The 25,103-nt window shown below is 42.1% G+C and overlaps 1 protein-coding gene across 2 annotated transcripts in view; it reads right to left on the bottom strand.

Moving 5' to 3' along the window:
• Positions 1-25,103, bottom strand: part of LOC124884341 (kin of IRRE-like protein 3) — a 234,023-nt gene that overhangs the window by 65,173 nt on the left and 143,747 nt on the right. For both annotated transcript variants that reach the window (XM_047392219.1, XM_047392220.1), the window contains exon 4: positions 16,463-16,612. In XM_047392219.1, the coding sequence (XP_047248175.1) occupies positions 16,463-16,612 (150 nt within the window). The remainder of the gene's footprint in view (positions 1-16,462; positions 16,613-25,103) is intronic.

The raw sequence follows: 25,103 nt of genomic DNA, 5'->3' as shown, positions 1-25,103 counted from the left end.
CTTCTCATTCCAATTAAGAAAATAAGTAAATTGGAGATTTTCTTTTGCTTTTACGGTAAACTTAGGGAATCACAATTACAAGTATACAGCTAGGTTCAGGCATCAGCTTTTAAGTATAATGTATGAATATACATTCATACCTTATGCTTATTCTTTTTGATTTTAAATATTCTGGTTAAAATTTAATATTCTGTTCCTCAACCTTAATGGATTAGTTAAGTTGTTTATTTTTTTTTTTAAGTAAGGTTCTGTAAAAAAGTTGTAACATTAACATTTTACTTCTAGCAAATAACTTCCATTGTGTTTTTGGTATAAATCCAGATTAGTTGGTCCTGAAGATTAAAGCTAGGATTTAAAAGCAACTCTAATCTCAAGCAGTTTATGCAAATACTATCTTAGAAACCTTCAAACACTTATCCTGCATTGGATGTTGACCTTTGAAGAAACCACTGATTATTTACATTGGAAACAACGCTAGGAGGCTATGAGTCAATGAGTCAACAACGATCTTGCAGTGCTGAAAAAATGGCATGCGTAAAGCGTAAAATTAATTAACTTAAACCACTATACATTTTTCTTTTTTACACTTGCTATTTTTATTTTCTGTACAGTATCACACAGGATGATCATTGGTGGAGCACTGCCTCTTCCCTCTGTCTGCTGTTTGGTTATTCATCAAATGTTCATAAAATTGATTTTGAATAAACTCTTATGATGTTATTGAGATTGGAGTTGTTTTTAGATGGTAGAACTCCTCTTTAGTCTTAGCTCAGGGACCAACTAATCTGGATTTATAATGAATGAAATGAAAATGCCAAGACTTAGATTTGAACTATATGATATTTTAACAGAACTTCACTTTAGAATTCTGGAATTAATTCCTGTATAAAATAAAAGTAGACAGACAAATACGCCTGGCAATATATTGTATTTTGAAAAAGGGAGAAAGAAAACATGAAGCTCTCTAGAGTTATTTTATAGGTAGGTAGTGTTAACGGTAATGTGAAGTAGTTTTTTGTACTTTTTCAGTATGTATAGTTAAAACTGCTCAATAACATTTTTGTCCTAGCCTTTTCTGTCTTTTATACCATGCCCTTCAAGTTCATTTTCATTACTAAAAAGATTGCAGCATGATCCTTGAGAAATAATGAATTCCGACTTATCCACTGAAATGGCTGATTCAGCGTTGGCAGTTGGAAGCAACAATAACAAAAGATACCCTTGGGCCTTTGTGCACATGAATATTGTTGCCGAAGCGTGGCTCCAAAACATTAACAATGCAAAGGGAAGGGAAAACAAATATCTTGCCCACAATGGTTCATTCATATGGCGTGCTATCAATTATGTTTGTTATACAACCGACATCACATTGTGTTGGTGAATGCTTTTCATTTTGACATATGTTGAGGAAGGTCTTTGAGTTTTGTTCCCTGAAACAACTTCACATAAATCTCATTTTAATTATCGAACAAGGCATCCTGTCAAATATGGTTCTCTCACCATAAGTTAACTGTAAATCTAAAAAAAAAAAAAAAATGTCATCAATCAGAAGACATCGCTTGAAAAAGGTGATTACATGCTCACACAGCACTGCCTGGATATCAAGTTGAGGCTGATTTTTGTTTTATATACTCCCATAAATTATCTCATATTTGTTCATCAGGTACAGGCAACCTTTTGATTATGACACAAGCGCCTTATGTTATCTATAGAATGGTCTGTGATTGTATCTTAAAGTCTAAAACAGAGGACTTATTTCTAATGAATAGGCAACCATAATCACGATAAAGTTGTGGTCTTAACTGGTGAAACCAAGCTATTTCAAAATAGTTCTTCTGTTTGTGTTTTTTCTTACTAAGGCCAAGAAGTTTAATCATATTAGTCCCAGTCTGTCTGTCTATTTCCTGTGATCAGAGTGCAATCCGTTCCCATTGAAAAGACTTAGCTTTCATCTTCTTCTGTTTCAAGTCTCTTTCTTTTACATATATCCAGTTTTAAAGTACAGCACTTGTTTGGTGCAGACCCTTTTAATCCATGCTGTATAGGACAATCTATTTATAGTTTCTTTTATGGTCTATTGGTTTATAGTTGTTCTTCTACACGTTATGTCTTAGGTACTTCACTGCTTGGAAGCAACCAATATACAGGACTGTGATTCAAGACATAAGAAAAAGTAAAAACACATGTTTAATGCAGACAGTGTTGCTTCTTTTAAAATAGAGTGATATATTAACTATTTGAAGTTGGCAGATTTATAGTCAATCAGATTTACAGAATGTCTGACGAATCATGGATGCACCTTAAAGATGAGTGGCTCTGTCATCAGAGCACTGCAGATTTAAAGCAGTGTGAATAAGACTGCAGTTAAATTGTAGATTTTGCTATTAGTGCGTTTTTCTAACAAACTGAGTTATGGGATTACATTGCTACATGTAGCAAATAACTGCTTGGGACAGTATATGACATTTAAAATTGGTTGCCCTGTGATGGACTGGTGACCTGTCCAGGGTGTACCCTGCCTCTCACCCATAGACTGCTGGGGATAGGCACCAGCTTCCCCACGACCCACTATGGAATAAGCGGTAGAAAATGACTGACTGACTGACTGATTTAAAGTCAAGCTATTTTATCAATTAACAACAAACTTTACGACCCCAGCAAACTATGATCAGGAGGTTTCTTCACTGAGAAGATGAGTACACATGAGCTTTAGATTGACACTTCTGGATGTTAACCCTAATTGGTGCTAATACAACAGGACCCCAAAATTAAACAGATCATACATTTTCTTTTTCTTTTTAAAACTTGCCTTTGTTAAAAAATGTAAAAAGAATGCGCAGTCAATGGAGATTAAATGTCAATTTTCACAACAATTTTGTTTTCTTTTTACATTCATGGCAAACTAAGAGTGGATCAGTTAGTTTTACAAAGTAGGATGTTTTAAAAAAAATGAGTAAAAACCAAACTGATACTGGAGATACGGTCAAAGATTAATTTACATAGGAATCAAAGCCATCACATTTAATATGACACATCTTTACTTGTTGAGTAGACTGCTACATGTAAGCTACACTTAGGAAATGTTTTTCTTTTCGACCTTAATCAGACATCGGTGGTCTCTCTCCCCCATTCCAGTGAATTCTAAACTGAGGTAAAAAGATTAGAGCAAAAGTATGAAGCGATTGCAATTTTCTACGAGTGGTATAATTGGCCTCAGGGGTAATTTTTGGACCAAAACTCCCTTATTCTCTTCCCTCATGACTAATTCACAAGACCTTGATTTTTCTTTTGGCATCCGAGAATATAACCTGCAAGCAGCGCAAATGCTTTTGTGGGTTTGAATTTTTCTGTTGATTTAGTTCTACGAGGTTTTCAAAGAGGGACCTCTGATATCTTTTGTAAATGTTGATGTTTTCCATGTTATTTATCCCCTTTTTCTTTCTTCATTGACAGCTGGCGGCAGTGGGTGAAAGTTAAATAAAGCCATATGACACATTTTCTTGAAAATAGATGGGTGAGTAAAGTTGGTCTTCCTTAACATTTGGTTCCATTGAATTACTTGTCTTTCAACCACAAATTAGCTCATACTTAAGGTGAAAAGCAGAAAACTGAATGTAAAAACTATTCAGTGACAGTTATGGGAGTAAATATTTGTGTTATGTTATTTCCAAACTTATCACAGTCATTGGAGAGTTTCCTCTGATATGGCACACAGAGGAGTTTGTGTTGATATTGAGTTATGAAAGATCCAGGAGAGACTTTTACCGTAGATTTATTCCACTGTCAGGTAAGGAAAAGGGAAGTCTTATGTGTATGTTTATGTGTGTGCTAGTAAACGTAAGGGTGTGTGTATATTTTTCTGCAATTTTCTATCCCTGTGTGACCATACTGTAGGTGTGTATTGCCATAGCCATCTTCCTAGGCAATAGACACACTGTCACACACTGGCAAGTAATTGACAGCTTGGAGTTTGCGTTGACACAGGACTTGCATATATTTTTCCATTACCATTCGCATACGTCAGCCTGGAGTTCTCCTTGGCAGTGCTTTCAGGAGTCATCTAGCTTGGCAGAGGATTAAACAAACACCCTCTATTCTACGGTTTGGAAGGGCATGATAAACACACCCTCAGTAAGCCAAATAGGTAAAAAACGTCTTTCCATTTCCCATTGCTTCTTTGTGTATAGAAAAACAGTTGGGTCACTTGCACCACTACTGCTTCTGGATGTTGGCACAATGAAATGTAAGGATCTGGGAAATAGAGTTTTATTGTTCTGCTAATAAGTAAACAACAGCTTACAATGGGGATTTAACATGAATTGCTGTAAATGGTGGAAGTGGAGCCAGTCCTGCAGCTACAGGAAGGGATGCTGCTTAAAAGAAACTAATGTAGATAAAATAATCCATTGTTGGTGTTTTTTTTTTTTTCTTTGTTTTTTTTTCAGTTTAATCTCCTGCTCCACACCCAGTTGTTGGTTAAATTGCACATTTTAGTTGATTTGAAAAACAGCAATAAATCCAAAAGAGGAAGAAGAAGAATTTAGAACAAGAAGTAACAAAGGTTTTCTGGTCAGCCTTTTATTGTCATGTTATGCTGATTCTTTGCTGGAGCAAAGTGCAGACAAGAGTGTGGGAACTGCGTGGTGAGTATAAATGTTTAATAATCAACAGGTAACTTACAGGAAATGGCAGGACATGGAACACAGGCTGGGTTACAGAGATGGAGAAGGTACTACCCGTCAGAGTCAAAGGCAGTACGAACCAGTGATGAGAACAGAAAACCAGAGAGTATAAATGCAAAGGTAGGTTGGGGAATGGACCAATGAACTAAGGAAGCTAATCAGGGAGAGAGTCAGGAACAGCTGGTGGAACAGGGAGCTAGACTAATGAGCAGGGAGTGCAGAAAAGTAACAGGACACATCTAAATAAACAGAAGCAAGAAAACAATGAGACTAACTAAAGAACATTAAAAGGGGGGAACCAGATTTATAAGGAAAATATAAACCAAAGCATCTAACACAGGAATCCAAGAAAGTAGTCAAAACACAAGAATAGGTCTTAAATCTAAACTACAATTAAAGCTGACTTAACAGTAACTGAAGGACACAGAAGGACAGTGAAGTGCAGAGAAACCAACAATGAACTAAATCTCAAAACCTAACACTGCCAGATCGTGACATTGATCGTCTCTAGTTCCAAATCTAAACAACTCTGACTTGTAAAACATAGACAGAAAAGTTTGACCCTAAACAGTGTTTATTTAAAACACAGTTTGATATATGAAATATTTATTTGGAAACAGAAAAACACCATGTTCAATAGTTTTGAGGCATCAGGAAAACCTTAGAAGACAAGCATACAAACTGCAAAATATGGACTCCTGAAACATAGACTGATTTATTCTGTATTGGTTAAAGATTATTATTATTTTTTTTTTTTCGTTTTCAAATCTTGTTAAAATCTCATCTTGTCTGATTTCATATAGTGAACCTAATATCTTAAATCTTGCTGTCTTGTTACCTGGTGAGGTTGGCTTTACACAGGGGCAGGAGGGGGCAATACCCCCTCAAACAAATGCCTGGCACCCACGTTGCCTCTCCCTCCTCATCCTACAATTAAGGGCAAAACAGAGTCGCGCATACTTGTCTCCACAGACAGATGTGCAAAGCACAATTTTTACGACTGCCTGTGCGGCGTCAAACAATAACTGCTCATGCTTAACATTATAGCGCTGCTTCTGTAGCTTCTGACCCTATGTTCATTTATTCATCTTCTATACCGCTTATTCCATAGTGGGTCACGGGGGAGCTGGTGACTATCTCCAGCAGTCTAATGGCGAGAGGCAGGGTACACCCCGGCAGGTTCCCAATCCCAAAAACAATCTTAAAAACAAGGACAGGAGAGTGGGACATTTTGGCGCGACACCTGCTGAAAAACGTTAACATTTGCATATCTTGCATAGCTGCTCTACCAGAGAAAACAAAATGCTGGATTTGTTTTATGCAAATGTCAAGGACTCATACATCTCTAAAGCAAGACCGCTAGGCAAATTCTCTGCACAAAATATAAGCCCCTTATTCAGGGGCAACCTGTAATAAAAAGAACTGTGAGAAGGAAGCTGAAGAAGCCCTGCGAGGTTGCTTTGAGGCTACCGACTGGTACTCACTGTCCCAGCCACATGGAGAGGACATCAATGCCATGACTGAGTGTGTCACCGACTATATAAACATCTGTGTGGATAACACCATCCCCACTAGAACGGTGAGATGCTACCCCAATAACAAACCCTGGATCACCAGTGACCTGAAGGACCTGCTTAACAAGAAAAAAAGAGCATTCAGAGAGGGAGACAGATAATTCTTGAGGAGTATACAGAAGCAACTTAAAGTCCTAACAGCAAGGAAGTATACAAAAAGAAGCTGGAGAGCAAGCTCCAGCAAAGCAATATCAGAGAGGTGTGGTCAGGGATGAAGATCACAGGCTTCAAGCAGAAAGGTTACTGGACAAATTGATGTCTGGACAAAGCCAATGAACTAAAAACATTCTTCAATGGGTTCAGTTCAGAAGCAGCTGGAAAGACTGAACTGGAACAAGGCTGCAGGTCCAGATCATGTCAGGCCTAAAGTCCTGAAGGCCTGTGCAGAGCAGCTCTTCAACCTTGCCCAGGTGAAGGGTCCATTGTTCCAGGAGGTTGTCCAGTGGACGTCTTGTTCCAGTACCAAAGAAAACTCACCTATCAGTTCTCAATTACAATAGACCTGTTGCCCTTACTTCCAACATCATAAAGGGCCAAGAGAGACTCCTGTTGGCCCACCTGAATAAGAAAACTATAAACTATCAGGACCCCCTTCAGTTTGCTTACTGCTGTGGAGTTAGAGTTGGAGATGCCATCATACACCTGCTTCAACAAACCCGCTGTCATCTGGACAAAGCCAGCGGCACTGTGAGGATCATATTCTTTGATTTCTCCAGTGCATTTAACACAATCCAACCTAATTTGCTTTGTCAGAAACTCCAGGAGACTCAGGTGGAGTCCTCAACAATCTCCTGAATCAAAGACTACCTGACAAACAGACTACAGTTTGTGAGACTGAAGGGTTGTGTGTCTAACCAGGTAGTCAGCAGCACAGGAGAACCACAGGGTATTCTGACCATTAGTTTTCACTCTGTACACCTCAGACTTCCAGTACAAGACAATTCAATTCAAAAATACTTTATTGATCCCCGAGGGGAAATTAGAATTCCAATACAACCCATCCAAACATACATCATGACACAAGACAAGGGGTGACGGGTCACAGAGGCTTTGCTGCCCACTCACAGGCGCTGCCCTTGCTAGATGAGAAAAGAGGCCACATTAGGTAAGTAGAGGGAAAAAATCTTATTTCACACTTTATCCTTAGCAAGATACAGTTTGAGATTGCAAAAACCCTCAGCACAAAGAAGCAACAAGTTTACAAAACAACATCATGCTGGGAACGGTGAAGGTGGTGTGAGGGGGTGCATATGTTTATAGACAGACTCCTGTCATCTGCAGAAATACTCAGATAATTCTGCCGTCGTGGGGTGGATCAGAGATGGACAAGAAGTTGAGTACAGGGAGCTGGTGGACCACTTTGTGGCATGGTGTGGAAACAATCATCTTATATTGAATGTAAATAAAACAAAGGAGATGATTGTAGATTTTAAGAAAAACAAGAATAGGTAGGGTCTCCGATGGCAAACAAGCTATAGGTGATGGGTCAGACAAAGAGCGGTTCAAAAATCCCTCATGTGGACAAAAATATCGAGGCACGTGATGTTGCCCGGTACGGCGGAGCCGGGGTCCCACTCTGGAGCCAGGCCTGGGGTCGGGACTTGCCGGAGAGCGCCTGGTGGCCGGGTTGCTCCTTGCGGGACCCGGCCGGGCCAAGCCCGAACAAGAGATGCGAGGCCATCCCCCAGTGGGCCCACCACCTGCAGGGGGAACCGTGAGGGACCGGTGCAAAGAGGATTGGGTGGCGGACGAAGGTGGCGGACGAAGGTGGCGGATGAAGGTGGCGGACGAAGGTGGAGACCTCAGCGGCCCGATCCCCGGATGCTTAGGCTGGCTCTAGGAACGTGGAATGTCACCTCGCTGGGGGGGGGAGGAGCCTGAGCTTGTGCGGGAGGTCGAGAGATATCGACTAGAAATAGTCGGGCTCGCCTCCACGCACAGCGTGGGCTCTGGAACCCATCTCCTTGAGAGGGGTTGGACTCTCTTCTACTCTGGAGTGGCCCACGGGGAGAGGCGGTGGGCTGGTGTGGGTTTACTTGTTGCCCCCCAGCTCAGCTGTCTAGTGTTTGGGTTTACCCCAGTGGATGAGAGGGTCATATCCCTGCGCCTTCGGGTTGGGGAGAGGTCTCTGACTGTCATCTCGGCCTACGGGCTGAGCGGTAGTGCGGCGTACCCGGCCTTCTTGGTGTCCCTGTCGGGGTTGCTGGATAGTGCCCCTCCCGGGGACTCTATTATTCTGCTGGGGGACTTCAACGCCCACGTGGGAAACGACAGTGAAACCTAGAGAGGCGTGATCGGGAGGAATAGCCTCCCTGATCTGAATCCGAGCGGTGTTTTGTTATTGGACTTCTGTAATAGTCACGGATTGTCCATAATGAACACCATGTTCAAACATAAGGGTGTCCATCAGTGCACTTGGCACCAGGACACCCTAGGCAGGAGGTCGATGATCGACTTTGTTGTTGTAACATCAGACCTTCAGTCGCATGTTTTGGACACTCGGGTGAAGAGAGGGGCTGAGCTGTCCACTGATCACCAGCTGGTGGTGGGTTGGATCCGCTGGAGGAGGAGAAAGCCGGACACACTTGGCAGGCCCAAGCGCATAGTGAGGGTCTGCTGGGAACGCCTGGCAGAGCCCTCGGCCAGGGATGTATTCAACTCCCACCTCCGGGAGAGCTTTGACCAGTTCATGGGAATCCGAGTGGACCATGTTCTCCCCATCTATTGTCGATGCTGCTGCCCGTAGCTAACCCGGCCGTAAGGTCTGCGGTGCCTGTCGCGGCGGCAATCCCAGAACCCGGTGGTGGACACCGGCAGTAAGGGATTCTGTCAAGCTGAAGAAGGAGTTCTATCGGCTGTGGTTGGCTTGTGGGACTCCTTAGGCGGCTGACGGGTACCGTGAGGCCAAGCGTGCTGTGGCCCGGGCTGTGGCAGAGGCAAAAACCCGGGCCTGGGAGGAGTTCGGTGAGGCCATGGAGAAGGACTACCGGTTGGCCTCGAAGCGACTCTGGCAAACCGTCCGGCGCCTCAGGAGGGGGAAGCAGTGCTTCGCCAACAATGTTTATAGTGGGGGTGGGAGGCTGCTGACCTCAACTGAAGACATTATCGGGCGGTGAAAGGAGTACTTCGAGGATCTCCTCAATCCTGCCATCACGCATTCCGTGGTGGAAACATAGGCTGGGGACTCGGGGTTGGACTCCTTCATCACCGAGGCTGAAGTCACCGAGGTGGTTAAAAAGCTTCACGGTGGCAAGGCTTCGGGGGTGGATGAGATCCGCCCTGAGTACCTCAAATCTCTGGATGTTGTTGGGCTGTCATGGTTGACACGCCTCTTCAACATTGCGTGGCGGTCGGGGACAGTGTCTCTGGACTGGCAGACAAGGGTGGTGACCCCCCTTAAGATGGAGGACTGGAGGGTGTGTTCCAACTACAGGGGGATCACACTCCTCAGCCTCTCTGGTAAGGCCTACGCCAGGGTATCTGTGAGAGGAAGGTCCGGCCAATAGTCGAACCTCGGCTTCAGGAGGAGCAGTGTGGTTTTCGTCCCGGCCGTGGAACACTGGACCAGCTCTATACCCTCTACAGGGTGCTCGAGGGTTCATGGAGGTTTGCCCATGGAAGGCTGGCTCTGTTCTGAGGACTTCTCTGGAACCTCTGGAGATCATTGTGCAAAGGATTCTTCATAAAATTAAGAACATTATGGAGAACCCTGAGCATCCTCTCCATGAGACTGTTGGACAACAATAGAGTGTCTTCAGTCAGAGGCTTCTTCAGATCTGCTGCAAGACAGACCTCTACAGGAGATCTTTGAAGAAACCTTCATAATATATGAACTACAACAACATTTAATTTCCCATTGGGATTAATAAAGTATTTTTGAATTGAATTGAATTTTCTTCCAATCAGCATCCATGCATGACTGCATAACGCATTGCCTACACGTTTTGAACTTATAAAATCCATGATTTCAAAGCCTTGTCCAGCTGTTGACTGATGTTTGCCAGGTGCAATGAAGAGAGGAAGAGGAGATATACACCCAAACAGACAATTTAGGCCATTTCACAAAATTCACTTAATTATTTTGATGTTAAAGTCTGAAGCAGAAAAGAAAAATGTTTCTGTCTGAATGTCTGAATGTTTAGAATCAGAATCAGAATCAGAATCAGAAAAGCTTTATTGCCAAGTACGTTTTTGGACATACAAGGAATTTGTTTTGGCGTAGTCGGTGCAATACAATACAAATTAAACAGTACAAACATATCTACAATATAATATAAATATAAGTGCACAGTTTTAAGTGAGTGAGAGTAAATATAGAGCAGTATAAGATGCAAGAGCAATACAACAGTGCAGGTGATCATTGTGCAAGTAAAGCAGGAGTCCAAGCTGAGCGTTAATGTAACGCATAGAGTTACAGGTTACAGGTGTCCTGTCAGCAAAAAAAGGGGGGGTGTGGGTGAAAGGGAGAGTGTCAGTGTGGTTTCCGGGCTTTGTTAACCAGGCTGGTGGCAGATGGGAAAAAACTGTTCTTGTGGCGTGAGGTTTTGGTCCGGATGGACCGCAGCCTCCTGCCAGAGGGGAGAGTCTCAAAGAGTCTGTGACCGGGGTGGGAGGGATCAGCCAGAATCTTCCCTGCCCGCTTCAGGGTCCTGGAGGTGTACAGTTCCTGGAGCGACAGTAGACTGCAGCCAATCACCTTCTCAGCAGACCGAATGACACGCTGCAGCCTGCCCTTATCCTTGGCTGTAGCAGCGGCGTACCAGATGGTGATGGAGGAGGTGAGGATGGACTCAATGATGGCTGTGTAGAAGTGCACCATCATAGTCTTTGGCAGGTTGAATTTCTTCAGCTGCCGCAGGAAGAACATCCTCTGCTGGGCTTTCTTGATGAGGGAGCTGATGTTTGGCTCCCACTTGAGATCCTGGGAGATGATGGTTCCCAGGAAGCGGAAAGATTCCACAGTGTCAATTGTGGAGTCACAGAGGGTGATGGGGGCAGGTGGGGCTGGGTTCTGCCTGAAGTCCACAACCATCTCCACTGTCTTTAGAGCGTTGAGCTCAAGGTTGTTCTGGCTGCACCAGTCCAACAGATGGTCCACCTCCCATCTGTACGCGGACTCATCACCATCAGAGATGAGTCCGATCAGGGTGGTGTCGTCCGCAAACTTCAGAAGCTTGACAGACTGGTGACTGGAGGTGCAGCTGTTGGTGTACAGGGAGAAGAGCAGAGGAGAGAGAACACAGCCTTGGGGGGAACCGGTGCTGATGGTCAGGGAGTTAGAGACGTGCTTCCCCAGCCTCACGCGCTGCTTCCTGTCAGACAGGAAGTCAGTGATCCACCTGCAGGTGGAGTCGGGCACACTCAGCTGGGAGAGCTTCTCCTGTAGCAGAACTGGGACGATGGTGTTGAAGGCAGAGCTGAAATCCACAAACAGGATCCTGGCATAGGTTCCTGTGGAGTCCAGGTGCCGGAGGATGAAGTGAAGGGCTAGGTTGACTGCATCATCTACAGACCTGTTGGCTCTGTAGGCAAACTGCAGGGGGTCCAGGAGGGGGTCGGTGATGTCTTTTAGGTGTGAGAGCACAAGGCGCTCAAAGGACTTCATCACCACAGAGGTCAGGGCGACGGGTCTGAAGTCATTAAGCCCTGTGGTCCTTGGCTTCTTGGGAACAGGGACGATGGTGGAGGACTTGAAGCAGGCTGGCACATGACATGTCTCCAGTGAGGTGTTAAAAATGTCTGTGAAGACTGGAGACAGCTGATCAGCGCAGTGCTTCAGGCTGGCTGGTGAGACAGAATCCGGACCAGCAGCTTTCCGGGGGTTCTGTCTCCTGAAGAGTTTGTTGACGTCCCTCTCCTGGATGGAAAGAGCCGTCCTCGGCGTGGGTAGGGGGCTGGTGGGGGGGAACTTCAGGGTGGGGATTGGAGGTGCCAAGGCCCCTCTTGAGGTTGGGGAGGTGGGGGTGGTGGATTGTGGCTGCAGCTGTTGGGGGGCGTCGTGGGAGATGGTTGCAGGACTGTCCCTTTGTCTTTCAAAGCGGCAGTAGAACTCGTTCAGGTTGTTGGCGAGGCGTCGGTCGTTGATGGAGTGGGGGGCTTTCGGCTTGTAGTTGGTGATTTGCTTGAGCCCTTTCCAGACAGACGCAGAGTCGTTGGCTGAGAACTGGTTTTGGAGCTTCTCAGAGTACAGTCGTTTGGCCTCTTTCACTGCCTTGCCAAACTTGTACTTAGCCTCTCTGTATATGTCTTTGTCCCCACTCCTGAAGGCCTCTTCCTTATCCAGTCTTAACCTTCTGAGTTTAGCTGTGAACCAGGGTTTGTCGTTGTTGTAACTCACCCTGGTGCATGATGGTACACAGCTGTCCTCACAGAAGCTGATGTAGGAAGTCACAGCCTCTGTGTACTCGTCCAGACTGTTGGTAGTAGTCCTGAACACATCCCAGTCTGTACAGCCTAAACACGCCTGGAGATTCTCCACAGCCTCACTGCTCCACTTCCTTGTCGTCCTCACAACAGGTTTGCAGAGCTTTAGTTTCTGCCTGTATGCAGGAATCAGGTGGACCATGATGTGGTCGGATTGGCCCATTGCAGCACGTGGGACGGCGTGATAAGCGTCTCTGATGGTGGTGTAACAGTGATCCAGAATGTTGTCCTCTCTGGTCGGACATTTTATAAACTGTCTGTATTTGGGGAGTTCGTGGGTCAGATTACCTTTGTTAAAGTCACCAGCGACGATTACTAAGGAGTCCGGGTTGGTCCGCTCCACACTCAGTATCTGGTCGGCGAGCATGCGCTGTGCGACCTGCACGTTAGCTTGCGGTGGGATGTAAACACCGACCAGGATGAACGAAGCGAACTCACGGGGGGAATAGAAAGGCTTACAGTTTATGATGAAGGATTCCAGGTCTGGAGAACAGTGCTGCTGAATCACTGTCACGTCGTTGCACCAACCACTGTTGAGGTAAAAACAGATTCCTCCACCTTTCGCTTTGCCGGAGAGTTCCGTGTCTCTGTCCGCTCTGTAGAGCTGGAATCCTGCCAGCTGCAGCGCAGAGTCCGGTATTAATCCACACAGCCACGTCTCCGTGAAGCACAAAACTGCCGATGAATAAAAGTCCCTGTTTTTCCCCAACAACAGTTGTAGTTCCTCCATTTTGTTGGGAAGTGAGCGCACGTTAGAGAGAAAGTAGCCAAACTCACAATACAGTATTTATAATAGAAACAAACATACAGTATTTTATAAGTACATCATGCTGGCCAAAACTGTTATGTGTTGGCAAAAGTTACTTTAAATCAAGTCAACTTCTACTGATTCTCTATTTCAAAATAATTGATCCATTGATATGAGTAAAAATACGCAACATTTTGAGATATGTACGTTTTTACTTTTCTGTCGCACAATGACAAATATTTTGATATAATTGTCCCATGACTAATTACTAAAAACCCTCCAAATGTTGTGAAAGCAGCCCAGGGTTTAACAACCCACCCAAAGCAATTTTTTTTCCCAGCACGTGTTAAACTGCACAGTTTAACCCAATTTCAAAAAGAAAACATAAATCAACAACAACAATAAATATACCAGAGCTCAATGTATACGCATGATAATGCTCCCCTTATGCAAGCCTAGAACTGGCCATGTTACCCACATGTATTACTGTATCCATTTGTGATTAAGATATTGTCTCCATTGTTGAACAATTTGGAAAGATTACTTGAAAAATGTATATTGAACCAGCATTTATTGTTAAATCAAAACATCAGTGTGTCAAAGGCATGGTCTAAATAGCACCAAAAAAAGGAAGCCACCTTCATCTGAGTGCTAGTTTCTCAATGATTTGCACCCATGCTGTAAAATAGTTGCCTAAGATGTGATAATTAATAGCTATTCAAGGGATTTTAACTGATCTGTTTAAACAAAAATGTATGAAGACAGATGATGATTTTCATGACACCTTCAGGCACAACCTAAGAAAAGGTGCAAGAGGACATTTACAATACCAAAAAAAAGAACAAACAGGAAAAGTTATAAATTCACAAAACAAACTAGAAAACAAAAAGCAAAACAAAATCCAAAAGTACTAAAATGTAATATATAAATCAGCAAATACAGAGAATATAAATTGTAAACTGCACACAGTGCAACTTCTCCTCTACAGTGCAATGTATTTATATGAAATTATGAAGTAATTTGAAAATTCTCAAGGATAACTAGTTAAAAGCTGTGGTATGAAAGAGCATAGCTAAAATGTCATCTTGTGAAAGCAGTATCGCACCTAAATTGATAAAATCAATTAGCCACTAACCTTTATCATGTTATGATTGAAATTAAATTAACACATCTTCTTTTCTGCCCTTGACGTTCAAAAGTAGATGATTAAAGGCTGAAACCTGTCATAAGGGAGTGACATTATACTGAAGTCATGATTGGGACAGTTCAGCCACAACAGACACTTTTACCTCTCAGTAACTATAAGCACATTCACTTATATCCATTTGCAATGGGGTCTCACCAAAAACTAGAAAGTTATGCTGCACTTTATCTTCCCCTCTCTTCTCTTCACTGGATTCCTGCTCTCCTACAAATCGTTAGTTTCACTTTTCATTAGGCAGAATCAATAAGGCGGATCAGTGGCTAACGGTTTGGACTGCGTAGCAGATGCCCCGCTTGGTCTCCCCTTTTCTTTTTATTCATTCTTTCTGTCTTCTATGCTCTGTCGTGGACTCCAGCTATTTCCCCAGCAACCATTCAGTCAGGGAGATTGTATGAGGCAGCGGGAAGCTTGAACTGCCCGACAAAGAGGGATGATCCTAAGAGTGCTACGCTGTAAGACTGAAATGGCAACCTCAGTGGTAACCTAATAAATATAAATCAAGACTATGTGACCTCTCAAGCTTAAGGTAAGTTTGAAAATGTTAAAACAGAGACAAATGTCCTACCAAATGTTTCACAGATCTTAGTTATTTTCTGATTTTTTAATTACAGAATCTAAATTTGTTAGGGGATGTTTTAAAATGCCAGTGATGAAAAAAGTCTATGTTTTTTTGTTTGTTTTTGTTTTAAGAGCTCTGTTATCCAGCGGAAGCTTCAAGTTTAGCTACTGCTCCACCTGGGCACCTCTCTTTGGAGGTTTTCCAGGCATGTCCCACTGGGAAGAGACCACGGGGCAGTGTCAAACCTCACTAGAGGGACTATAGGTATTTTTCAACTACTGGAACATTTCCCAGGAGGGAGAATCGTTTTTCACAGCCATTTTATACAATGTCCATTTACACTGCATTTACCAGGGTACAGATATAAATAGGCCAGGTACAGAATGTTTTTTATTTATCTTGATATAGTGGGTAGAGTTTTGTGAAGAGAGAATGCCAAGCAGTTATGCTTTTTTGGAACACGTGCAGGCTTAAAATATAAAAAAATGTGATTGTTACAAACTTTACATGACTGTAAAGTGACTTTATTTCTGTTTCAGTAGTTAATAACTGTGAAATAACCACAGGCTTTTGCTCTCGAGTTACACTACTTTTTGTTTTCTTCTCCTCTTGCTAAAAAAAACTATATACAAAGTCTGCATTAAATAAATATTTTCAAAGTTTGTTACAATTACACCTTTCAATGGAGCTTAGAATGACTTTATATAATGTAAACAGTGTGTAGACACTGCGACAGAACCATTGTATATTGTTTGATTGCTGGAAATGTTGTCTTTTCATTTATGTGACAGCCACGCTCAGCTGCTGAAAGAGAAATGCAAAGCTCTTGCAGTGGAAGGAGGAATTGTACCCAACCCAATCCCAGTTTTCTACAGAGGAAACATACACTAAAACAGCTAGGATACAATTGAAAGTTAAAGGAAATTAGGTTCTATTTCTTTTGGGATGGGAATCCCTTGGAATCTCCACAAAAAGAGTAAAGGATGGATGTCTGAGGGTTTTCCTCCTGGAATGGTTAACCTCACAACCTGATCTCAGATAAACAAAGGACAAAGGATGTCTAGATAGTGTTTATGTCCTGAGTAATAGTTTTTTTTTTTTTTTTACTAATCCTAGAGAGGCGTTTTTTTAGTACTTTACCAAATAAATGTTAAAAACTCTACAAAAAACATTTTGCCAGTAGATATTCCTGTGCTTGCCCAGTTGAGAATGGATGAGGGTTGGCTCTTCTACAGCTGTATTGTTTGATGGCTGTGTTTAGTTTTGACTTACCCAGCACAGTGAGCCGGGCAGGACGGGACCTCATGGCTGCCTGAACGGCCTGGCACTCGAACACTGCGTCGTCCATCAGCTCGACACGCTGGATGCGCAAATGATGCTCCCCTGAGCCATGGTCGCCAATCACTGTGTAACGTGGATAGCCTGCAATGCAAACAATTTGTTTGTTTTATATCACCTTCAGTGTCTAAGTACTGCTCACCTGCCAACAGCAAATGAGAAAATTTCAGTATTGTTTTCCCCACTTCATATTCTCATGTCACGAAAGAACAGCTCTTTCCAAAATGCCTTACACAGCACTGACACAAGCACATTAACTAAGATGTAAATGCAGATAATTTAAAGGAAGACAAGGAATAGATTACTTTATTAGGTTATGTGGCTAGATTGTTTATTCGTTATTTTACTCACAATACATTTTTTACAGCACTCCTGGCAGTGTGAATGAGCTTCTGTGAAAGTTGCTGTATACTGAAGAATCATGTTTTACTGCAACAGTAAACAGGAACAGCTCCAGTTTGAGTTGTTTCAAGATTGCTCTGTGAAATGATTTACAGTTTAATAAGAGAAGAAGAAAGGAGAGGAATATCCAGGAGACCTGGGGTGTCAAGATGGATGGTTTTGAAGATACCCCTCTTAAAACTAATATGAAAATTTGCATAGCCCATGTTGTGAAGTGTATGTCTCCACAGAGGCAAATAATCAAAAAAGAAATACATTTGTTTAACCTGAGTGCACTGTGGGGTATCTAACATGTTTTCTGAATCTTTCCTCCCTCAAGATCGCTCTTCTATTTCTTTTTTTACCTTGCTTCATCGTGATTATTGTGGGCAGAATTTGTGGAACGCAAGGAGAATTTATATTCATAAATATTGTACTTCAAAAAACGAGAAGAATTTCCAACTGAGTGGGGCTTGTTCTTCTAGCTGCCCTTCTGTAATTGATTGATGATGAAACCAGAGAATTACAGTGAAGAATTTTTTCTCGAACACAAGGCCAAGCTGTTCACAAAGCCTCGACCCATCCAAACTTTCTGCTTTGTTCACTGGGAAACAAAACTTCAGACTTTGACTTACTTCATTCTGGCTTGTCAATCACCTCTAAAAGAAATCTTTTTGTTTCTATCCAGCTGTGTAAGGTTACACAGATACTTAAGGGCAACAAGTAATAAGGGGGTAAAATATTGATATCTCAAAAACTTCTAACCTACAGTCACCTTGGAGATTCCTTAAAACCCCAAGCCTTTAGAGATTTTCTGCTTTAGCTCCTAGATAGAGTGGGCAGTGGCATAACAGCTATTAAGTTCACAAATGTGTCTATGGCAAAAACCATCATATGCTCTATGTCCAATTACTGAATTTGGCTTCATTGAATCCAGCAGCTTTTAATAGAGCATGAAGAGGGTCTCATTATAGGCTGGTGGGGTGAGTTACAGCCGATTAAGCCACTCTCTGCATTCCCCCTATGTGAAGCCTTTAATCTTAAGGGTCTATACAGTAGGAAGAGGAAGGACAAAAGAACGGCTCAACACAGCTATTAAACCAAGGTAAACAGAGGAAGGAAAAAATAAGCTGCCGTATAAGCTTAAATGAGCGTACATCAAGGACCCGCTAGTTGATGTTTTGCTGATACAGTTCTATTACCCCGAATTCTATAAAGAGTTTCCGTAGACACACATGTTAAATTAGTCTCACTAGAAAATCTACTAACATTTCTGCTTTCCCGTACAGTATAATCAGTGCCTTGCGAAAGTATTCAGCCCCCTTGAACTTTTCAACCTCTTGCCACATTTCAGGCTTCAAACATAAAGATATAAAATTCAACTTTTTTGTGAAGAATCAACAAGTGGGACACAATCGTGAAGTGGAATGAAATTTATTGGATGTGTCAAACATTTTTAACAAATAAAAAACTGAAAAGTGAGGGCGTGCAATATTATTTGGCCCCTTTACTTTCAGTGCAGCAAACTCACTCCAGAAGTTCAGTGAGGATCTCTGAATGATCCAATGTTGTCCCAAATGACTGATGATGATAAATAGAATCCACCTGTGTGTAATCAAGTCTCCATATAAATGCACCTGCTCTGTGATAGTCTCAGGGTTCTGTTCAAAGCACAGAGAGCATCATGAAGCCCAAGGAACACACCAGGCAGGTCTGATATACTGTTGTAAGTTTAAAGCCGGATTTGGATACAAAAATATTTCCCAAGCTTTAAACATCCCAAGAAGCACTGTGCAAGCAATCATATTGAAATGGACCACTGCAAATCTACCAAGACCCGGCCGTCCCTCTAAACTTTCATCTCGAACAAGAAGAAGACTGATCAGAGATGCAGCCAAGAGGCCCATGATCACTCTGGATGAACTGCAGAGATCTACAGCTGAGGTGGGAGAGTCTGTCCATAGGACAACAATCAGTCGGACACTGCACAAATCTGGCCTTTATGGAAGAGTGGCGAGAAGAAAGCCATTTCTCAAAGATATCCATAAAAAGTCTCGTTTAAAGTTTGCCACAAGCCACCTGGGAGACACACCAAACATGTGGAAGAAGGTGCTCTGATCAGATGAAACCAAAATCGAACTGTTTAGCCACAATGCAAAACGATATGTTTGGAGTAAAAGCAACACAGCTCATCACCCTGAACACACCATCCCCACTGTCAAACATGGTGGTGGCAGCATCATGGTTTGGGCCTGCTTTTCATCAGCAGGGACAGGGAAGATGGTCAAAATTGATGGGAAGATGGATGGGGCCAAATACAGGACCATTCTGGAAGAAAACCTGCTGGAGTCTGCAAGAGACCTGAGACTGGGACGGAGATTTATCTTCCAACAAGACAATGATCCAAAACATAAAGCCAAATCTACAATGGAATGGTTCACAAATAAACGTATCCAGGTGTTGGAATGGCCAAGTCAAAGTCCAGACCTGAATCCAATCGAGAATCTGTGGAAAGAGCTGAAGACTGCTGTTCACGAACGCTCTCCATCCAACCTTAGTGAGCTCGAGCTGTTTTGCAAGGAAGAATGGGCAAGAATTTCAGTCTCTTGATGTGCAAAACTGATAGAGACATACCCCAAGCGACTTGCAGCTGTAATTGCAGCAAAGGGTGGCGCTACAAAGTATTAACGCAAGGGGGCCAAATAATATTGCACGCCCCACTTTTCAGTTATTTATTTGTTAAACAAGTTTGACACATCCAATATATTTCATTCCACTTCACGATTGTGTCCCACTTGTTGTTGATTCTTCACAAAAAATTGGAATTTTATATCTTTACGTTTGAAGCCTGAAATGTGGCAAGAGGTTCACCAGTTCAAGGGGGCTGAATACTTTCGCAAGGCACTGTAAATGTGTTCTGATGGTTTGTCATCATTATTTGACTTTCATGTTACTTGTTAAATTGACAAAGGACCCAAGCTAAAAAAAAATAAATAAAAGCAATTATAAATTAATGTACTAATAACTGACTAAGACATATGCGAGGTCCATTTTTAATAGTATTCATGTATTCAGAGATTATTAGAAGTTATGGTTTCAAAATCGCAAACATTCTGTGTTATACCATTTTTATATTTTAAGTACTTTTAATGAGATGCCAGAGAAAGTGCCAGGGTGACTGGAGTTGTTTTTGGCTGTATAGAGCATGTAATTTAATGCTGCCTCTCCCTTGCTCATTGCTGTGCACTGCCTGTCAGTTTGCTGAAAGCCTGCTACATTTGTCCCACTTTACAATTACAACAAATTTGAGTTTTGGAAATACTGATGTTCAAAGTTATGGTATAGAAACTAAAGAAGCACCACTTTTATTAAAGGAATAGTTTAGCATTCTGTTTTATGTTTTTTAAAATTGTCCCTTTAGCAGAGAGTTTGCAAAAAAAATGAAGAAATCCACAATGTTGAAAGGCCAGATGCAACCCCGGAGAATAAATCTTTGCAAATTAAAATCACATGTGCAATTTAAAACCACTCAAACTAAAATGTTCATATCCATGGGATACATCAATATGTAGTAACCCTCTACACTTTCACAAGAGACTGTTGATAAGTTTGTTCCTGTTTTCTCAGACAAAACTTCTGCATAGTAATGCAGTTTTCAACCCAGAATACAGTTAAAATTTCAGCAATGATATCTTATGATTTAAGTTTAGAAAGTTAATATCTGCTAATATATAATCATATCCTCTGTATAAGAACATTTAAAATTTTTGATGTTTTAAATAGCTAAAATCTCTTAAAGATGTGGTGGGGTGGCGAGGGGTTTGCTGATTAACTGTTAGCCTTTCACTGCTCTGAGTATGTATCCGCTTTTCTTTGAACTCTTTGTGATACAGTATGTGACAACATTTGACTACAAACAACATAACTTTTACTGATAATAACTTCATCCAACCTCTCTTCAGAAAATCTGAACATTCCTGTTAAAGTTATTGTATTGTAACTGTTTTAGTTTATTAAAACTACAATTGGCAAGATTTGAGCAGCATGTCTGACTGAAGGTTGGCTACCTGAGTAGCCCATCAACTTGATATGCTGGTGGTATGTACAAAATGGCATAACATTGTGTGCATTAAACATTCTAAACTATATGTTTCAAAATCAAAATGAATCAATGATAACTGAAAGACATTTTTAGAACTTCGTTATTCAGTATGTAATGTTTTTATGCAGCTGTATGAACAGTTGCTTTTCCATCTTAAATGAAACCAGTTAGATCATTTTATACATTTTGTTTTTTATTTTTTGTGTTAATATTCTGATACCTGGTATTTTAACCCAAGGTTATCTAACCATGGTGATCTTATACTAGACCCATGTTTTCTGAAGATGAACTCCTCTTTCAACCTAACAGCAGTGCCTGAAGATAAATAAGAACCATTCCAAGCACAAAGTCATCAAGAGAGGGATTTTGCTTCAGTTATTATGTTCATTGATGTGATCCAAGGCAGTAATACCACCCCAGATCAGGAGGGTAATGATCATTGCACGACTCTGTATAATGTGAACTCAAGTTGACTCTGGTCGAACAGCCTTGAGTTAGCTGCACCCTCCAAAGACACGGGGATGAACTTCACACACACTTTGTTTGGCTTGTCTTAATCGTAGCTCCACATAAGCCATGCAGATTTCTGTTACACAAACAGATTACCGTGCCAGTTACCTCATCTGTGCTTCTGGCATACTAAGAGTAATACTGCTGTGCGGAGATATGGCCGCCTTTCAGGTTCATCTTGATGCATTAACCGGATCCAAACTCAAAAAAAAATAATTTGCATCTGTGATGGATAGTAAATAATAAGGATGTTATCATCTCATTTTCGAAGAATTGAAACATCCTAATGTGTTTTGCCACCTTATAAGCATCTTGATTATGCATTTTGTCAATGCGATTGAAATTACACTGTGACACACATGAAGACAGATCACCTTTGCAGATGTGACGTGCAGCTATGATGGCCCATTGATCTTGGATCTTAGCACATTTCAAACACACAGTGTGTTACCCAAAGCAAACAATGTAAAATAGGCCCATTAAGGAGTAATGAATCAAACAAGGAGAAATGGATTTGTCTTGAAGGTGAATCGATGAGTATGTGCATTCATGTAGCCATGAAGACACTTGAGGCTTGGTCTGGTGATTTGTAGCATTCACCTGGTGCCCGTTTCACACTGTGTAATCACCAGGGGATCGAAACAGGTTTTGCTACAGCTGCAAACAGGTGACCAGTTTTTAATTTGCTCTCATAAGAGGCAAGAGTGACACAAGCTCACTTCTAAAATGTCAGCAGTTAGTCTTTCTTCAAAAATGTACACAGACACCTCAATTTCAAGGGGAATTTGCTTACATCTGCCATGTCTACTGTGACAACCATCATGTATAACATATACATTCTGTGTCATGCATATTCATGACATTGATTGGTATGTTGAGCCGCTGTGGGGCTACTTCACTTTTCTTTAATTAGAGTGGAAAAGCATGGCACAAAAGGGGAATGAAGAGGAAATTCAGGGCCAGATAGGAATCATTGGCTTTTGTGCTATGATTTCTCGCTTTGAATGGTGAAAGAGTTCTCTCAGTTTAATCACTGCTCCTGTGAATGGAAACACGTCCCAGGCGGAGGATGCTGCCAATGCAGCTTCTTTCTATGAATAGCCAAGCAGACCCATATTATTGAAATGCTCCATGCGACATTTGATTTGTCGCACTTTTTACGTATACAGCTGCCACTTTCCTTTCATTGTGTGCGTCTCTACGATGATGTACCATAGCTCTTTTACCGCTGCATGCATGCCGTGTTTAGGTATGCAGGAGTGATAAAAAAGGACAGCTGTGGAGTGCTTTATTTTGAAAAAGTGTCATCTGTCTCAATAGAAGGCACTCAACCCCCTGTCTGTAACATATTGGTGATTTTAGAAAACCTTTCTTCTCTAGGCTGACAGCTATTTTTCTTCACACAAATCCTTCCCTTTTTTAACACTCCTTATTTTCCTCCTCAGTCATTTTCTTCTCGAGGAGAAAATAGTTGTGGAAAAGGCCAAGAACACTACTTCTTGTCAATGAGTTTTAAGCTTTGCGCAGATGTTTTATTAAAGTCTGATCTACTGTAGTTTCCTTAAGTGTGAGGACCCAATCTTATCTTTTTTTCCTCTTTTTTTATTCCTTCATCTTACCTTCCCTGCTGTGGAAATGAGATTTCATTTTGATCATTTTGTCTTGTTGAATCAATAAAAACTGAAGAGGATGTACATCTGTGCTCAACTCTGATCCTATATAAAATTACACACACACTCTTTCTCTATCTACCTTACCCTGTCTCTCCCATTTCATTCTATCTCAAACATTCATAAGTACTCTTCCCGTCTGCCTCTTCTTCCTCTAAAGGAGACTTGATGGCTGCAGGACTATTGTTTACAGCCACCTCTCAGTCTCCCCCCGGAGCCTGATAACGACATGAAGAAAGAATAGAATGGCTTTACTGGGGCTCTGTCAGCCTCTGAGGTTTAATCACACAGCACATCTATGAAAGAGGACAGTTTGCTAGGTCAAAGGGTAGAAAACACCCAATCTCTATTGCAGCTAATATTTAATAATTCATAACCAAGCTAAATATTATGGAATTAAAAATGACCAGAGCCGAATATTGAGTCATTGTGCCTTGAATTGTAATTACGTCCACTGGTTACAGTGAAAAGGCAAATTGAAGAGCTTTTAAATGAAAAGGGTTATGGATAAATGTTTTGGGTGAATTTAATAATTGATGTGAACATTTTCTTCTTCAAATGCTGGCAAAACCTACTCTGAGGATTTCAGCCACGATAGATGGGCCAACAAGTTACTAAATAACAGCTCACTAGTCCCTGCTTAGAATTAACCAATTAAGATGATTATGCATGAGATGTGATGTAATTATGTGGATCCCAGCTACTTTTCAAAATGCCATTTAGCAGCCTGAATCAACAGAGAAAGACTGAATTAAAATTTCACTTGAATTTCATTGCTGCTTTCCAATTACACATGAGATTAAAGGGTAACACTACACATTACATTAAAGGGCCTGTGACACATTTCCCGCAAATGCAGAAATCAAAAGAAAACATCTTCATATTGAAGAAATTGGGAAGTAATTGATATGATATCAGGATTAAAGACATGATAAAATACAATTGTGACACAAAATAGGCATATTTTGTAGTTAAAGTTTGCAAGTCCAAAGTTGCCCGGAAATGACGTCTAAGGGGAAGTCTACAGTCATTCATTGTGTGAGAGTCAATGATAAATGGTTCAGGTAGAAGCCAAGTTGCGTTTAAAACAGCGTTAATATGGTGAAACGGTGCATTGCTAGTGGTGGCAGCAATACTACAACAGCAAGCGTTAGTCTGCACTACTTTCCTGAAGTGAAGAGGATCAGAGCTGGAAAAATGAGGGACAGATGCGCAAGCAAGCCTGCTGTGATCGGAGGACTATTCAGCAAATTACTTTGATCAAGAAACCTCTGAATTCGGTATAGAAATTATGTCAGAGGTCGGGATTTCTTACAGATGAAGGAGAATGTTCAACGCAGTCTATAGCCACGCTGTTCAGTGCATCTAATGTGAAAAGATCACCTAAGAAAAGGTTGTTGCTTGCTGTTAAACGGATCAAGTGGCTCAACAAGAACATTTCCTTGTCACAAAAGTATATTTAGATATTGGTAGTTATTGTTCGTTCGTTCATTCATCGTCTGCCGCTTATCCAGGACCGGGTCGCGGGGGCAACAGACTCAGCAGAGACGCCCAGACGTCCCTCTCTCCAGACACCTCCTCCAGTTCCTCCAGGGGGAGCCCAAGGCGTTCCCAGGCCAGCCGAGAGACATAGTCCCTCCAGCGTGTCCTGGGCCGTCCCCTGGGCCTCCTCCCAGTGGGACGTGCCTGGAACACCTCCCGAGGAAGGCGTCCAGGAGGCATCCGGTATAGATGCCCGAGCCACCTCAACTGGCTCCTCTCGATGTGGAGGAGCAGCGGCTCTACTCCGAGCCCCTCCCGGATGGCCGAGCTCCTCACCCTATCTCTAAGGGAGTGCCCGGCCACCCTACGGAGGAAGCTCATTTCAGCTGCTTGTATCCGTGATCTCGTTCTTTCGGTCATGACCCAAAGT

The sequence above is a fragment of the Girardinichthys multiradiatus genome, chromosome 18 (assembly GCF_021462225.1).
Source record: "Girardinichthys multiradiatus isolate DD_20200921_A chromosome 18, DD_fGirMul_XY1, whole genome shotgun sequence".
NCBI lineage: Eukaryota > Metazoa > Chordata > Actinopteri > Cyprinodontiformes > Goodeidae > Girardinichthys > Girardinichthys multiradiatus.
This window is presented reverse-complemented; position numbering and strand designations above follow the sequence as displayed.